We start from the raw sequence: 17,605 nt of genomic DNA on the forward strand, positions 1-17,605 counted from the left end.
CAAGTCAAGCACATACGAGTTTGCTCACATTAATCAGACGTTGTCTCATCGAACAAAAGTCTGAACTAATCAAGACAATGTGTATTGTAACAGTGAAAGAAATTAGAGTAGTTAAATCCTGCTGTGTGTTATTTTATTTTGAATGTCAGATTATTATTGTTTGTTTGTCGCGTGAGAAGAGAGCGGGAACGACGCAGGTTCAGTGACGCCAGGCCAGGTCGCCCGAAATGTGTGATACACCGACTGTGCACTGCCGTGGCCACGCACACACACATGAACACAACGTTTCTGCAGTTTCATTTAGAGTCGCAACTCTCCTGCCTTTTCAACACACACACACACACACACACACAAGTACCCACAATCCCCTCTGGCGAGTTTCTCTCTTGCAGGCATCTCTGAGCACTTTACGGCACCAGGAAGGAGACAACAATCTTCTGTCAGCCAGCGTCGGCCAGAATAAAACTTAGAAACTTCAGTCAAACCTTTACGTTAAGTTGAGATTAAATTCTCTGATCTTTAGAGCCACACTTTTAAAAGATGCAAAGACTTTATTTATCATACTTCAACCTTCAAACTTTGGAGAATCCTGAATTATCTCATCAAACAATAAGTGAAAAGGATCCGACATCTGATTCCAACTTCTGACATTTGTCGAAAATCGGTCCTCATCAACTAAACTACCGAGGTTCGATACTGAGCCCTCGTAACGACGACACATTAATAAGATTGATTTACCTCCTTTCAAAAATAATTACATCTGTTTCAGATTTGTTACGTCTTCTTTAACTTCTTTGTGTTGGACGCAGCGCAGGATGAGTTGTTTCAAACTAGACACGCTGAAGTGTTGAAAAGTGACACGAGTGTTAATAGCAACTCGTCTTGTGTCATCTCTTGAACAGTGTGGAAATAAAGGTTGGATTATAATTAAAGTAGAATCTTAACGTATCTCTAGTTTTAGCCTTTTTTAAGTTGCTGCTCTTATATGAAAAGTTTCCGTAGTGACCGTCACTCTTTCAACCCTGAGGTTGACAAGTTATGTTAGTTTGTATTGATGTGAAGGAACCACAGCCCAAATGAAGCCAGCGCCCTCTAGTGTTCAGTCTTTATGCAACAGCGCCCTCCAGAGGGACCCAACCAAACCGCAGCCAAAAGCTTAATTTAGTAGAGGAGAGATTTAAAGGACTCAGGACAACACAGCAGCAGATCAACAGTGTGAGATCGGTAGTGTTGTGTTGAATCCTGAGTTTAACATCCTGTAAGAAGAAGAAAAGTTAAGACAAATAATCAGAAGCCATTTCTTAGTGAATCACTTCCCTCTCTCTCGTGTACGTCTCTCTTCTCTCTGTTGTTTCTGTGCTGCTGTAACTCGGCTGCATCGTGCACTTGAAGAAAAGGAAAAATCACAATGACCACAAAGGAGTGACGATTGAATCAATCAAAGTTTGAATCACCTTGTTTGGAGATAATGAGTCTGGTCCCAAACGTATTATTTACCTGTATTTCCTCACCTCTTCTCTCCTGTCCTCTTCTTTCCCTCCATCACTGTGACCCTTGTGTTTGGGACCGGCTTCGTTCCCTGTTGAATAAGGTTTGGTTCCCTGCTCTGGAGGGTTTGCAGCGGGTATGAAAAGGCTGAGCAGGCTCTGATCAGGGCTGTAGGAGGTTATACTAGTTAGAATAATTTAAAGGCGTGTAGATTAAAAGAAATAAGAATAGTTTAGGATAAAAGTGTAGCTTCAGGGAAACTTGCGCTGGCTGACAATACAAAATATAAAAAACAGGAGGAGGGGAAACAGACATTTTTCATGTGATGCTGACACTGACTTCACCAACACACGTATGTTTACACACAGAAACATTAGAGCAACTATTTCTATTTCTACTTATTTTTCATGATGCGGTGAAGCTTCCTGAAATCTGCAGCCACTGCTTAACTATGACATTTAAACTCTCAATTGAATATTGTGCACAAGTTAAACTAATCAGGGCCCAAATGTCCCAAACTTGTCCGAGCAGATGAGAATCTGTGTGTGTTGGGACGGGCCACACCTTTAGCCTAGCATTAAAGCTAACGTGAGGGAAGTGAGCGTGTCAGTTAGCATATTAGCCAACACAGCGTTTTATAACCTGACAGTGGACGACGTCTTTTCCCAAAAGCAAAGTAAGAGTTAACAACACAGACTTGCCCTGGGAAAGACCTCCAGCTGTCTAGACAGAAACTAAACACACACACACGCACACACACACACTCACACACACACACACACACACACACAGTAGACTAAATAAACTTACTTAAGAACCAGACCTTCCACACACACAGGTGCACTTTCATTCATCCACACACTCTTATTATGGACCACACAAGATAGAGAAAACATTTATCTCTCTCACACACTCTCACACACACACACACACACACACACACACACACACACACTTCCCTCTTCCTGTCTGAACGAGCTCTACCTGTTCCCTAGAGATGCCTGCTGTCCAATGACAGAGCTCCCTTCCAACTGGCCCTTGCCGCTATTGGCCGGCCGTCTTTTCGGTCTCCCTGGAAACGTCCGTCGTATATTATTGTTGCTATGTCGTTACAAGTGTGCCTGCCTGTGCTGAGACGGGCAAAATGTGAGTGGCTAGTTTGGGCTGTCAATCATCCCAGGCCACGCCTCCTTACTGTCTCACGTGATGATTGGATGATGATGATGATGATGATGATGATGATGAGATTGAGTATAGTGACGATGAAGATGTTTTTGATAGTGATGCCGCAGAGAGCGTTGCAATACACCTACTATTTGCCTTTTTGATAATATTAGTCATATTAACGTAGTGTGCTAAATGTAAATTTTTTTTAATTGTTGTTTTTATTGTTGTTTATTCACTTGAGAACAAAAAAAAAAGGTCATTTTATTATCAATCCACTGATCACACAGAACTTTTCTTTTTCCATTTCTCAAACCAACGTCGACAGTGTAAAACTACCTAACACGCAATCGCTGCAGATCACTGGGGGAGGACGTGTAAATACAAGAAAATGTACTTCTGCTTTTAAAGTGCCCTTTTCCAGTTTGATGTGTGCATGTTAGTTGCGCCGCTGTGAGTGTGATTCCCGTGCGTCACCTGAGATCAGCCGATGGTCGATCGTTTCTGCTCTCGCACTTACAACTTCAAGTACGATTTCGTTGTGCGCGCTAACCCAAGTCCGCTACCTGGCTAATCATCACGTCTCCTCGCCTGGCCCAGCGTCTACACGTGTGCCTTCTGGTGTCCGGTCTCAACGGAGACTTCACCCGACTGTAAAAACACATCACGGTGCAAAGAAACTCTTCAATTACTCTGTTTTTGTTGTCGTCGGCACTTTGAACGGCAGCAAAATATCAGAAAACAGACCCTACTTTTGTCTGGAAAGTATGGAAGCTCATTCATGCCAGAAAAATACAGAAGAATCGACTTAACTTCAGAATTTACCTGCTGTTTCCGTGGTCAAGAAAGTCTTTTGATCTCAATTTAAAAGCTAACGTGGACAAAAAAATCCTTCAGTATCATCCTAAATTTTCTTTAATTCCAACAATGTTTTTCTTGGCAACTGTGAAACAGCTCCATCTGCTGGGGAGGATTGTGTACTACAGTTGAAAGCTCCACATCAACTATTGAGTCTCAACCCTGAGATGAAAAAATTTGATCTTCTGGGATTTATTGTAAATTTGTATCTGTCTTCAATATATATTTTTTATCATTCCAACTTTTCGGTCCTTTTTCTGGCATGAATGAACTTCCATAAGTTTCTGGTAACCCTAAAGTCGACGATGAACAGTTTGTCTGCTTTTGATCCGTCTGACCTCGTAAAGAATCTGCAGCTCAGTTTTCTGTCTTCAGTCTCGTTAAAGACATTTTTCCAAAGAAGGAATCATCCTAAACAAAACTCTTGCATCTGTTAAAAAAAAGAAAAAAGAAAGACAAGAGTTACGCCTGACTTGAACTTTTCTGTTTCTTTCATTTCTTTGGACGAACGTTTTGCTTTAGACGCCTTTTTCCAGTTTCTCTAAGTATTTCAGTTACACAGTCGAACCCACTCGTACTCGTCTGAAAGAGGAGAAACAACATTGTACCTCGAACACTCGATAGTAAACTGGAGAAAGGTGGAAAATAAAGCAGAAGTTTAGCTCCTTTGTGTTTTTGCTCATTCTGCATCGTGGTGTTCTTGTTTTCTGCTCGCTCTGCTCTCTGAATCAGCGCCGCGCGGCGCCGCTCCTCTGACAATGTTGAAGAAAATATACGAATACACTCTCTTTCGGTTGCAGTATGTATGTGTGCGTATTTAAACAAGCCTCGATATCTTGCAGGACACAACGCTCGTCCGCCACAGTGACTATTGTAGAAGTCTTCCACCCGTCGTCGAGTTTAATCCTGCACGCATGTTAAATGTGGGACTTGTACAATAGATCCGTTTGTTGTGGTCAGGATTCCTTCATGCGTCTGGTCCTGAGCTCTGAGAATCTGTAAGTTCGGCCCGGAGCAGAAAACATGAAGGAGCCCTGATCTGCTCTTGTAGAAAAATGATGGATTCTCCTGAATTTAAATGAAGCACCGGGCTCATTCATCTCCCACTGCAGCACAGCGGGAGGAAGAACAAGAGATGAACCCGGTGCTGGAGAGTTCAGGCTTTGAATCTGTTTTCTGTCACAGCATGGCTCGCAGTTATATAGAGGCCTACTTATTCTCAATGATGATAATTGCTTATTTGTGTATTAAAACAGTTTATTTTAATTTATATTGGATGGTCTACGTGTTGCTGGGTTTGTTATTTTCTTCTATGTTTGTTACAAACAGAAGACAATGGTTTATCGTTGTTGTCACAGAACATGGTATGAATCGGACACATTTCAGTTAGCCTTCGATTTAAAAAACCAATAAAAAAGTTTTATAAATACGTCTGTTTCTCGTCTGCTTTTTATTCATTTGAGTTTTTCCTCAATGTTTAATTAAGTTTGTCCAGGATCAAGCAGATGGACCAAAGTTTCTTGTGTCTATTTTTATCAGGAGGGACTTTGAGGGGCCCCGCATCAAACCAAACCGCCCCCCCCCCCCCACACCTCCAAGAAACATATGCCACCATTCAAATCTTCAGGCGACTCTTTTAATGTCAAAATTATAAACAAGGTTCATTCCAAACTTCCACCAACATCCAGACACACACACACATTTAAACTTTCTAGTCTTCAACCAAACCTCTCAAATTATGAAGCCTCAACTATTAAGATAAACTACAATAATAACAGAACATGTCAGTTCTCTAATATTAAACCAAGTTCAGTCCGATTAACAACAACAGTATTTAGGTCTGATGCAGCTGAGACTCTTTTATTTGAGCAGAAACAAAAGTCCTGCAGCGATCAGGTGACACAAAGAAAACTGATTTCACATCCAGTAGTTTGATCTGTTTGGAGTTTCTTTCTTTGCTGAAACCAATAAACTGAGTAAATGAGACAAATGAGGAGTTGATGGTGTTGATCAGTGTTTGGCTGAAGAAGCTGGAGTCAGGGCTTAAGTTTACTTTCATGTGGAGCTGAGTTCTGAGGTCGTTCCTAAAATCTGAGGTCGTTCCTAAAATCCACTTTAAATACGACCAGGAACTCGTGATGACTCTTTCATAACCATGTCCTCTCTTTACCCCATTTCTTTCAATAAGCGTGAACGAAATAACAAACACCTCTCGGTGTAATACCATGAAACATTTCTGTCAACATATCACTAAAAGAATCTGTCAGAAATCTGTTACATTTAGAGCAACAGTGCCTCATAGTGGCTGAAGAGTGGAATTTCCTCCTCAGGTGCAGGGTGAACGCTGGGGGATCAGAGCCCAACTCAGTTTGACTGTATCTCATACTTAAAATATAATTTTTGTATTTATTAAATTTTTTGAATTGTTTATCAGAAATCATCTTCTTAACCAAGCTGTCGTCAGAAGAGATGTGTTTTTAGTCTGGAGGAAGATGTGTAGACTTTCTGTCCTGATGTCATTGGGGAACTCGTTCCACCGTTTCGGAGCCAGGACAGTCGTGATGTTGTTGAGTGGCAGCTGTCCCTCGCAGTGAGGGAGCAGCTGATTGGCCGATGCAGATCACCATGTGAGTGAATGACAGAGCCGAGAGAGTTGGTGTACAGAGAGAAGAGGAGGGGACCCAGGACAGAACCTTGAGGGACCCCAGTAGTGAGAGGACCAGGTTCTGACACAGATCCTCTCCAAGTTACCCGGTAGGAGCTGTCGTTGAGGTCTCTACTCAGTGAGGTTGAGGTTCTGCTTCCTGCCGCTGATCCTGCTCTTGGCGGCTCATCTCCTCAACGGAGGCTGTTTCAGAAGGAAGGAGGGAAGGAGGAGAGGAGGGAAGGAGGGAAGGAGTAGAGGAGGGAGGGATCCCAGAACCCTCTGCGGCCTCGTTAATGATGCTCCGAACGGCCTGCAAGTGTTTCTGCTGCCTCGCGTGAACTGACAGAGAGAAAAGATAAAGTCAGTGAGTGTTTTCTACCTTTTCTTTACTTTTCACCTTTGTTTTGGTCGTTTGACATTTTGAAATAAAGGATGTTGTTGATTATGATTTTGAACAGTAAAACCGGACAAACCTCTTCTCCTGATGTTGATCTTCTCCACCTCTGGGATGAGGAAACTGTAAACCAGCTCTGACACGATCTCCTCCGACTGAAGTTTGTTCCTGCTTCTCTCACACACACACACACACACACACACACACAGACACAGACACAGACACACACACACACACACACACACACAGAGAGACACAGACACAGACACACACACACAGACACACACACACGGCTGGGTGTTATCTCTGGGTTTGAATGTCTGAATACAGAAGCTGAGCGGACATGCTGAGGTGTCTGTTACCTTTTCTCCGCAGCGTAAACTATGTCGTTAATCTCCTTCGCCCTCCTGCGGATCTCCTCTCTGGCCTGGTCGTCCGCCGTCTGCTCCACAGATCCCAAGATGACGCTCTCCAGGTAGAAGTCCACAGTTTCCTGGTGAATCTCCACCACCTGTGACACAGCATGAAGCACATCAGAACATGGCCCCCACCGGCTCACACGTGTATTTTCTCGACATGCTCAGAAACCATGTACGCACTTGTCTGAAGATCTCATCTTCTTCTCTGCGTCTGTGCTCCTCCAGCTGCCTCCTGCCGCTCTCCTCAGCCTCCCGAGTGCGGCGCTCTCTCTCGGCCAGGAGCGTGAAGGCGTGGATCCTTCGCTCCTCCTGGAGACGGATCAGCTCCTTGGACAAGGTGTCGAACATGTCCTCCAGCTCTGCGCCGATCACTCTGGCCTGGGACGCCTCGTTCTGAGAGGTCTGAGAGAGGAAAGAGGAGCCGTGAGTGAGGAGGTCGTAAAATGTGAAATACTTGTAAAACTGTTGTGTGTGACTGTTTCACCTTGATTCTCTGTTTGTCTCTCTGTTTCTTCAGCGTGATCATCAGCTCTCTGTCGGTTTCCTGCAGCTGCTGCTCTTGTCTCTGCAGGGCGTGGACCGTCCTCAGTTCCTGGATGAGATCCATGTGGTTTTCTTTGCCCTTAAACATCTGTGCAACAACACAGACAGAAATATATATATTTATATTTATTAACATCCTCAGCAGCCAGACCTCAGTTTAACACAGCCCTGCTCAATAAGTGTGTACTGTGTGTGTGTGTCTGTGAGTCCGTGACACGACCGATCAGCTACAAAACGTATTCTCACACACACACACAGATGAAGTCAGGGGTTAAAGGTCACAGACATGCAGGTAAACAAACATCAGGGGCCGTTACACATGTTCAGACCTCGTTCTGGACGCTTTTTCCCCTCAGCAGTTTCTGCAGGTGGACGACAGCGAGCTCAGTCTCCTCGTCTCCCTAACGAGGATCACATAGATGAATCAACAAACACCATCACGCAGAACCATCGAGCTGAGTGTGTGGATCAGACTGGGCCAGTCGCTCACCTCTGGCGGCTCCTCCACTATGGGCGTGGCGGGACGAGGAACCGGCTTCTCCTTCTTGATCAGAAACCGTAACGGCTTCTCCGTCTTCTTCTCCCTCAGGGCCTGTGGACACACAGTTGGTCACTATGTGTATTTACAGCTGAGGCGAATGTGCTTGACGATGAATTATCTTTTCGTTTACCTTGTATGTATTCATTTGTTCTAACGCTTTCTTCACAGACGGCTGGATCACGTCCTTGATGACGTCTTTGGATCTTTTCAGCCGCAACTGACAGATCGAGGTCGAGGATCGGGCCTCGAAGTCGTTGAGGCCTGTGATTCACAGAAAGTCACACGTCATCTAAGCAGCAGATGAAAGATGCTCGAATCTATTTGTCCAAAAATCCTTTTAGATTCAAACCTTCATATGTGTTCAAGTGGTGTTTCTTTGGCGCACTGCTGTGAGCACTGTTGAAAGTTCCCCTGAGGGAGTGAGGGACAAACTCAGAGTCTTTAAGGCCGAGTTGCTTCAGCTGCCCCTTCATGTTCCTGCCCTTCGCTTGCAGTTTCCTCAGGGCTGCACAACAAGGAAAGACAGATGAACAGTGAGTGAAACAAAAACCTCCAGTGATGAATATTCAGAAGCATAGAGGTAGAGGTGGTCTTACAGCGGGTGTAGTGGTTGTGGGTCTTGTGTAGTTTGCCCTGCCTGTGGTTCAGGAGCTTGAAGTAGCTGTGGGTCAGTCTCTGGTCTGTGAAGTCTCTCTGGGCCTCATCTCTCTGCCTCAACAGCTCCGTCAGCACCACCAGACGGGACTCCTGCAGCCTGGCCCCGCCCACAGAGACACGCGTTTAATGGTGGACACGGCGGCAACGGTAAGAGGACGTTGCTTAATGAGCCGAGAACTGGATACGTCGACTACATCCTTCAAACCTGTTGTGTTAGCATTTACTCTCTCTGCTGTATACGCTGATAACTATTAACCACTAGGGGGCAGTGGAACAAAGCTTTGAACCATAGACTGTACGTGGATGGATGACATGACACCCACACATCCATCCATCCACAGGTAGCCAGTGGTTTACCTAACTATTTATGTTTATGCTATTTTCTGATTAGTAATGATGTTGCGGCTCCACTCACTTCTGGATTTCTTCTTCTCTGAACGCCCACTCCCTGGCCTCCATCTCCTCCATCATCCGCCTCCTCTTGTCCAGCTGACTCAGGTCGTCCAGCGGAGGGAGACTCGCCTCCCAGACTCGTTTGGCCCGAGCCCGCTCGATCATCTCCACCTCCGCCAGGCCTGCGGGCAGACCGCGACCTGAGGGGAGGAGTCACCACGGGGTTAGGATGTGAGGGAAGTTACAGATAAACTGGTTTGAATAACCTGGAGGGAATGGGACTGATTCTCTTTACCCCAAGTCAGAGGAGCGAGCTGCAGGAGCTCTGTCGGAGTCGTCCCCGGTCGGATCACATACTCGGGGCAGTATGGGTCTGTCTGTGTTTCATTCTCCCTGTAGTCCGTCTGCACCCCCACGGTGACGTGTGTGGGCTGCTGTGCTGCATACTGTCCACCAGCCGTCACAAAGTTTTCTCTGAGGGGACAAAAAAAGGGAGGATTGCGTCCTCCGCTCGTTACCAGGACAACGTAAACGGATGAGAAGTAAATGAAATGTGAGGAAGCTGCTGGACTTACTGTTGCAAACCATAGATCACGTCAGGGGGAAGCCGCTGTGTGGAGGTAAGCAGAGGTCTGGGGGGGGGGGGGGGGGGGACACCAGATCAGAGAATAGGTTGATTTTTACAGATGAATGAAATGTTGCATCATCATGAGCCAGACTGATTTATCTCTGAGCCTTTTGCTGATTTGTAAACTTAATTTACTGAATAAACAATGCAGAAAATCTGTATGTTTAAATTGTTACGTCTCTGAATTCTAGTTCTGTATATTTGGTTGTATTTGTTATTTGTAACAAAGTTTATGGTTAAAGTGTAAAATATCAAACTCCAATTCCATTTCTGTGTCATTGGGGTTTGATATCGACGTCTTAGGGAATCATTGACAATTTTTTAATATATAATATCTGTGGATTTATCTGTATTTGAAATTGTTTACTCCCTAATATTATCAGTGGGGGGGGGGATCCATATCAGTCGGGCTCTAATGATTTTCTTCCACCAGCTTCAGACTGGAATCGAACCGTTTAAAGTATTTCCAGCGATCAGCTCCACGATGACTCTCGTCCCTTCTTGGGATCGCCCTGTCAGGAACAGAATGAATAATCAATAATCGAAAGGTTCAGTGTATATGTGAAAGGAGTAATTCAAACTTTTAAACTGGCACCGCCCAGTAGCTGCTGCTGTTACCCAGTGAGCTGCTGCAGAGCCCCGCTGTGCTGGTCCCTGTAGCCTCGCCAGCCTCGGTCCACAGACGCTGGGACGGGGTCGGCGGGGTCCAGCTGAAGAGTGTACCCCGGGTGGTGCGGCAGGCTGCTGAACATGGAGCCGAAGTCAGGCACTCGCCGCTGAGTCGGGGAAACAGAATCAGTGTCGGTGCATCTCATCGTCAATTCAGCTCTACGTTCGTTTAAGTGTCCGACTTGTAAACATTTTATTTACTGACAAGTTTAATCATATTTTATTCTTATGTTCTTCTCCTTTGCTTCCTTTGATGAGAAGGAACCAAAGGAACCTTCTTGAAGTGATAGGAGATGAGTCTCCTATATCTATATCTTCTGTATCATCAAAGGAGCCTTCTTCATTCAGGAGAGTTGGATCAGTAGAGAGGAGAATCCAGGTCATCGGAGATTTCAGACTCAGAATCAAGACTAAGAAGTTCCCTCATCTTCCTCATCCTGTTCTTCATAAAGCATCTTTGACCATTTCAGCCGTAAATCTGAAATGATTGTGACGCCATACTGACGCTCCGAATAAAGAAAATCAAAGGCATATTTTCAAATGCATATCGATCAGTCTATTAAGTTAGGTACTGTTATATTTCGAGTTTTTTTTTTTTGATCTAGCTATGGTTTGCTAGCCAGAAAAGAAGCTAGCTAGCTAACAGCTAGTTAGTATTGTACATGTTTCTCTTTCTCACTAGTAGAGGATTATAAAATAAGAGTTACATGCATCAGATGTGCAAAAGCATGTATCAAAGTATCAAAGAGTTAATAAAAGTATTTGTCTTTTATTTTCTAAGAAATCTGGGTCCATCCTGAAGAGCATAACAATATACTTTAATGAATTATAAGAAGTATTTTATTTAATTGTCAAAAATCTCCTTTATCTCTGATATAGTTATTCTACTAAGTTTTATAAGATGGTAAAGTGCCAGTGTTTTGAATGAAAGTAGTTCAAACCACTTCAGGTCACCTCTCCATGGATTGAGGCTCTGGAGTTTAATCATTTTACTTTATTTTACTAATATAATATTTATTCTTTATCCTTTGATCACCCACTGACATCATATTAAAACTCACCACTCTGTGTAAGGAGACTCTGGACCGGACATGATCCACCTCGGATGAAACCGTGTGAACAGGATCTGCAGCAGAAACATCAAAGCTTCACTCCATCATGCTGAGCTAACATGCTAAGCTAACGTGCTAAGCTAACGGGTTGTTAGCCTGTGTTTACTCACCGTACAGGAAGTCGTAAACCCGCTGACGCTTCACCACCGTGTCGCTCGGTTTCTTCCTGGAAACTGTGACACTGACGGATTCATTCATTTTCATTGTTTTAGAGTCAAATGTCAAAGTAACGGTCTGTGCTGCAGATCAGCTGTTTGTCCTGTAACCATGGAGACGGTCAACTGACGGAGAGCCGGAAACAAAATCAAACCGTCACAATAAAACCTTGTAAAATTGAAGTTAACCAGGGTTATTATTTACTTTTTATTAGTTATTTATCGTCATGTATAAGTTATGTTATTTTATTTCAGTGCCACTGATTCATACTTTGGAAACTTCCAACTATTCGGTTCCCTACCAAAATAAAATCTTTAAATCCATATAAAGTCATGTATAAAGTTACCAGCAGAGGGCGCCATCACACTAAGAGGGTCATAACATTATTATGGTTTTATACTACTACTATTGATACTACTAGTACTAATAATAATAATACTACAACTACTAATACTACTGCTACTAATAATAAAAATACTGCAACTACTTTTATTAAAAAATATATATTATAGAAAACTACGTCATTTATCTACCTTCACCTGTGCATACACTCAGGATCTGTGTAATGTCGATCCGCCTCCAGCTGGTGACGCTCTTTACTGGAGTTTGTTTAAAAGTGAATATTCTCTCCTAACGTTTTGACGTCACTATGTATTAAAGCAACTTGAGATCATATATATTGTGATTTGGAGCCACACGATTCAAATTAATAAGCAATTACTCTTTATTTAGTAGTTTCACTATTGTCATAGTGAGCACCTAGTGAGGGGGGGGGGGGACACCAGATCAGAGAATAGGTTGATTTTTACAGATGAATGAAATGTTGCATCATCATGAGCCAGACTGATTTATCTCTGAGCCTTTTGCTGATTTGTAAACTTAATTTACTGAATGAACAATGCAGAAAATCTGTATGTTTAAATTTTTACGTCTCTGAATTCTAGTTCTGTATATTTGGTTGTATTTGTTATTTGTGACAAAGTTTATGGTTAAAGTGTAAAACATCAAACTCCAATTCCATTTCTGTGTCACTGGGGTTTGATATCAACATCTTAGGGAATCATTGACAATTTTGTAATATATAATATCTGTGGATTTATCTGTATTTGAAATTTTTTACTCCCTAATATTATCGGGGGGGATCCATATCAGTCGGGCTCTAATGATTTTCTTCCACCAGCTTCAGACTGGAATCAAACCATTTAAAGTATTTCCAGCGATCAGCTCCACGATTGTCATCAGAAAAAAGTTGTTTGAATAAACTTTGAAAACATGATTAGCGGTGTATTTATATCTGTAAAATCAAATTCTGCAAAGTAACTGTAGTTAATGAGTGAGATTTAGGCGACGTGGGTTTTTCTGTAACTTGTGTTTTGGACATTAAAAGTTAAAAGAGGCAGGAAAATACTGAGGGAAGAATAAATACTGTTTAGAAATAAACTGTCCAATAGGAGAAAACTACGATGTAAAACGTGCAGTGAAACGGGTTCAGCTGAAGGAAACAACAGGTAATTATTATTAATAAACGGGTGAATCAACCGGGAAATGACGGGAGGAAAAACCACAGGTGCTCACTCTGCATTATGAGTCACTGGATTCTGTCTAAAAATAAAATCTCCTCCGCTCAACAGACACGACTCTGTTTCATATTTCCTTTTAGTTTCTGTATTTTTGGCTCTGACTCTTTCAGTTTATACAAACATATTCTTTTACTTGATTAGAAAAACTGCACATGTGACTCTGATTTATTTTTAAATTTCTGACTCGTGACTTGATGTCAGATCATGTTTGTGAAAATGAAATGAATCATGGAGAACGTTTCGCTTCTTCATTTACTCGTCTGACTGAAAAACATCTTTGCTATTATCTGTATTTTTATTATCACATTTTTTATCACAGTTTTTTTTATTTGGTGAATCTTTTAACGTATTTTTCAACCATATGGAATCTAATTCTGTATTAATTTAATCTTATTGTTTAACAGATGTTCATCAATAAAAACTAAACTTACAGAACCGGCCCTGAAGACCTGATCTCTTCAGCTACTCGGACTCGGTGACTCTCGAGTTACCAAACCTCCTGGAAACAAAAAGATGTGTTACAGCTTAATAATGTTCAAGAGAAAGTAAAACAAGGGAAGGAGAGAAAAAGGGAAAGAGGGAAGGAGATAGGAAGAGACAAGGACCCTGTTTGTCTCCTCATGTGGCCTCAAACACTGAGGACTGGACACTGTAACTGAACCAATCAGCAGATATCACCACATATAGATATTTAGATATATAGATATGTAGATGCCACATGTTTATCCTTTGATCAAGTTGTCACTCGGTCAAACCTCAGATCCTTGAGAAGAAACAGACATAGATCGAAGCTGTAGACTTGAGACTTGACTGATTTTCTGCCGGACGTCACAACAATGAGACACACGACAGACGTGGATTTTATTTTTAATGACTCGTGTGTCTTGGATTTGAATTCAATAAGTTAAAACTGGGACTCGTCAAAAAAATCACAACAGGATTTGAGATTTTATCTAAAAATAAAACTTTATTTGTCGGTAAGGATTCGATTAAATTTCATTTGTGAATCAAATCACAACGTAGATAATCTCAAGGAACTTTAGGAAGAAAGAAATTAGGAACCCGAGCAGAGAAAAATACAACGATTGACTTGTTATCTGGAATGATTTGAGAATCAAATATATTAAGACTTGACTCGGACTTGTCAATTATAACATCACATGAGATTTGTCTTGAGCGACCTGAGGCCTGAACTCTGACCTGAGACCTGAACTCTGACCTGAGACCTGAGACCTGAGGCCTGAACTCTGACCTGAGACCTGAACTCTGACCTGAGACCTGAGACCTGAGGCCTGAACTCTGACCTGAGACCTGAACTCTGACCTGAGACCTGAGACCTGAGACCTGAGACCTGAGGCCTGAACTCTGACCTGAGACCTAAACTCTGACCTGAGACCTGAGACCTGAACTCTGACCTGAGACCTGAGACCTGAGACCTGAGACCTGAACTCTGACCTGAGACCTGAACTCTGACCTGAGACCTGAGACCTGAGACCTGAACTCTGACCTGAGACCTGAGACCTGAGGCCTGAACTCTGACCTGAGACCTGAACTCTGACCTGAGACCTGAGACCTGAGACCTGAACTCTGACCTGAGACCTGAACTCTGACCTGAGACCTGAACTCTGACCTGAGACTTGAACTTTGACCTGAACCGAGACTGGATTTGAACTCAAATATCTTTAGACCTGATTTTATAAAATTCAAAGGCTTGACTTGACTGAGACTTGAGGTTTGACTTGATTCATGTGGCAGATTAGCTTCAGTCTTGACCTGAGAGAAACTCTGTTGTTCAGGTGAGCAGCAGGTGAGCAGCAGGTGAGCGGCAGGTGAGCGGCAGGTGAGCGGCAGGTGAGCGGCAGGTGAGCGGCAGGTGAGCGGCAGGTGAGCGGCAGGTGAGCGGCAGGTGAGCAGCATGGGGAGCAGGCGTGATCGCTCAGTGATCAGTGAATGATCAGTGAGTGAACCTGTCAGTGATTTCTCAGCCTGTTGAACCTGAGCCACTTACTGATCAGTGACTCATCAGCCTCCCAGTGAGTGACTCTCCTCTCTGCTGGGTCCAGGTTTCCTCTCCAGCAGCTGGGTCATCAGATCACTGGCTCCACTATCTGATCACTGGCTCCACTATCAGATCACTGGCTCCACTATCAGATCACTGGCTCCACTATCAGTCCGTCGCTCCACTATCTGACGCTCGCTGTGCGTTGCCTCACACGTTGACTCGGTGCCCGTCACACAAACAGTGCTCTGGCCGGTTTACTGCTCACTTGGCTGAGCTGATGAAAAGGTTGCGGATGAGTTGTAAAACGATGAATGAGGTGATTAGACAAATGTGGGTTGATGATTGAAGCTGATTCCAAAGATCAGTCAGGATCATTCGAGGGATTCTGCAAACCTGCTGCTTCCTTTTCACTGTCCTACTTGAGGACCTTTTTTATTTCAGTAGATTTCAGTCAGGACTGGGACTGTTTCTTTTTGTTCATACTCTGAATATGTTTCCTCGTGTGCAGGCCGACATGTTTGGTTCTACAGACGATGAAAATGTTGGTATTGCAAATCAGAAAAATGATTTTGTAAAAATACAGTTTTTTCCTCTTGCTGCTGTATGAGGTCGACATTTGTTTCTCAACAACTGCTGCATGAAAAATAACTTTGTTAAATTAAAGTTGACCTTCTCCTTAAATAAAAGACACACAACAGTATTTTACATCACAGCTGCAGCATCGCACAACTTTAAAATGTGACACTACAAACCATGTAGCATTGTTGAAATCTTTAACAGCAATATTTACTGCGTGAGTTTCACATTTAGAAATCAGACGCTACAATAAAACATTGGAGGTTAAAGTAAAGTCAACTATTCTTATTGAATCACATATTTATAGGCAGTTAATTCGTATATATCTGAACATGCAGTGGTTTCTGACGTGTGGAACTTTCAGGAAACTGCAGGAGATTCCGCGACATCTCGTTGACGTCATCGTTCACCAATCAGTGTCCACGTCACCGCTGACGTCCAGTCGTGGGTTATTGTCCGACGGGACCCTGCATGAGTGTGTGTCACCGGCAACCTCTGCGTCCACACACACACACACACACACACACACACACACACACACACACACACACACACACACACAGAGATAAGGCCTCACCTTTGATACGTCCATGTTTCGTTGCTTAATTTCTTTCATCTCCTTCTTCATTATTTCATTATTTCAAACAGATAAGACAACGATAGAACAAACAGATTAATAAAAAATCCAACAGAAATAAATGATGTAATCATATCGACATTGGAGGATGTGATAATGTTCCTGTTGAGAAAGAGGAAGAAGCCGTTTGTCTCTGTGTCCGGGTGAAGTCACACAAACTCACAAAGTCTCTAAATTTCCATAATGTGGGTCAATCACCTGAAGAACCATCTGATTCCAAAGTCATTTCCTTCAGTTGTAATCTTTAATGTTTCATTGGCAGCTATTAGAACAGCACAGTCCATTAACACCTCCACCCTGATAAGAGCGGAGGTGTTTCATCTTCTCAGCTGATAAACGCTGCAGCGTCGGCAGCTCAGAAATCACTGCTCCTCCTCAGGAGGCGTCTGCTGCCGTTCATTCATGTTCACTGTGAAGAACAACGTCCTCCCACTGAGAAGCATCTGCTGTTCACTGAGCTCATCACTGACCCTGAGACTCTGACTTTTAGGGAAAGTTTCAGAGACATGCAGCTTTTCAGTTGAAATTTGAAAAAAGGGTCAGAATAAGAGCGATTCAGCAGGAGCCATTGGGCCTGATGCAGATATGAGAGCTGAGCTCCTGCAGTCAGGAGGTGATTCTTCCTCCTGGTGAATAGGACGATGCTTTTAACTGATTGTGCTTTAACAACTTGTGTTGCTTTCTGTGTCATTATTTTTGGTTTAAGTGCAAATAAACTCCACAAATCAGCTTCACCAAAAATAGATTTTATGCAAACAGGATATTGTCCATCCATCCATTGTGTACCACCGAGGAGACTGTCACACAAATTTTAAATTTCACCAATGCTGAGCTCCAGACGCAGCCTCGCTCGCCAAAGGAAGAAAACGCTTAATGGTTCACCTCTGATACATTTGCATATATGTTAATTGTGGATATATAATGGATATAATAATAATATTATTGTTATTATCTGGAGCCGAATTAGAGACTAGAGACACAAAATAATGTCCATTGCTCCCAGAGACTAATATGTCGTCACATGATTTAGCCACTGGGCTCAGAGACTGAACATAATTAATCTGCAGAAAAGAACTAAATAAATAAATTGTTAAGCAAAGAGTCTTAATTTATGGATTATGCCTCAGAAACAACAGATTCC

General features: G+C 43.0%; 1 protein-coding gene across 2 annotated transcripts; it reads right to left on the minus strand.

Annotated features, from left to right (window-relative positions):
• Positions 1-6,138: 6,138 nt before the first annotated feature.
• On the minus strand, positions 6,139-11,783 carry cfap91 (cilia and flagella associated protein 91). 2 transcript variants are annotated; one of them, XM_034586509.1, is made up of 17 exons: positions 11,624-11,783; positions 11,463-11,527; positions 10,351-10,508; positions 10,185-10,244; positions 9,680-9,736; positions 9,400-9,578; positions 9,127-9,304; positions 8,651-8,808; positions 8,404-8,559; positions 8,185-8,315; positions 8,004-8,105; positions 7,843-7,914; positions 7,455-7,601; positions 7,151-7,372; positions 6,914-7,062; positions 6,631-6,719; positions 6,139-6,496 (listed from the first exon to the last, which is right to left on the minus strand). In XM_034586509.1, exons 1-17 carry the CDS (start codon positions 11,715-11,717, stop codon positions 6,291-6,293), a joined length of 2,223 nt encoding a protein of 740 aa, XP_034442400.1. In that variant the 5' UTR covers positions 11,718-11,783; the 3' UTR covers positions 6,139-6,290. The 2 variants fall into 2 exon arrangements, with proteins under 2 accessions (XP_034442400.1, XP_034442399.1); XM_034586508.1 differs by having other exon boundaries at positions 6,631-6,722.
• Positions 11,784-17,605: the final 5,822 nt, after the last annotated feature.

Source organism: Hippoglossus hippoglossus, chromosome 5 (assembly GCF_009819705.1).
Source record: "Hippoglossus hippoglossus isolate fHipHip1 chromosome 5, fHipHip1.pri, whole genome shotgun sequence".
NCBI lineage: Eukaryota > Metazoa > Chordata > Actinopteri > Pleuronectiformes > Pleuronectidae > Hippoglossus > Hippoglossus hippoglossus.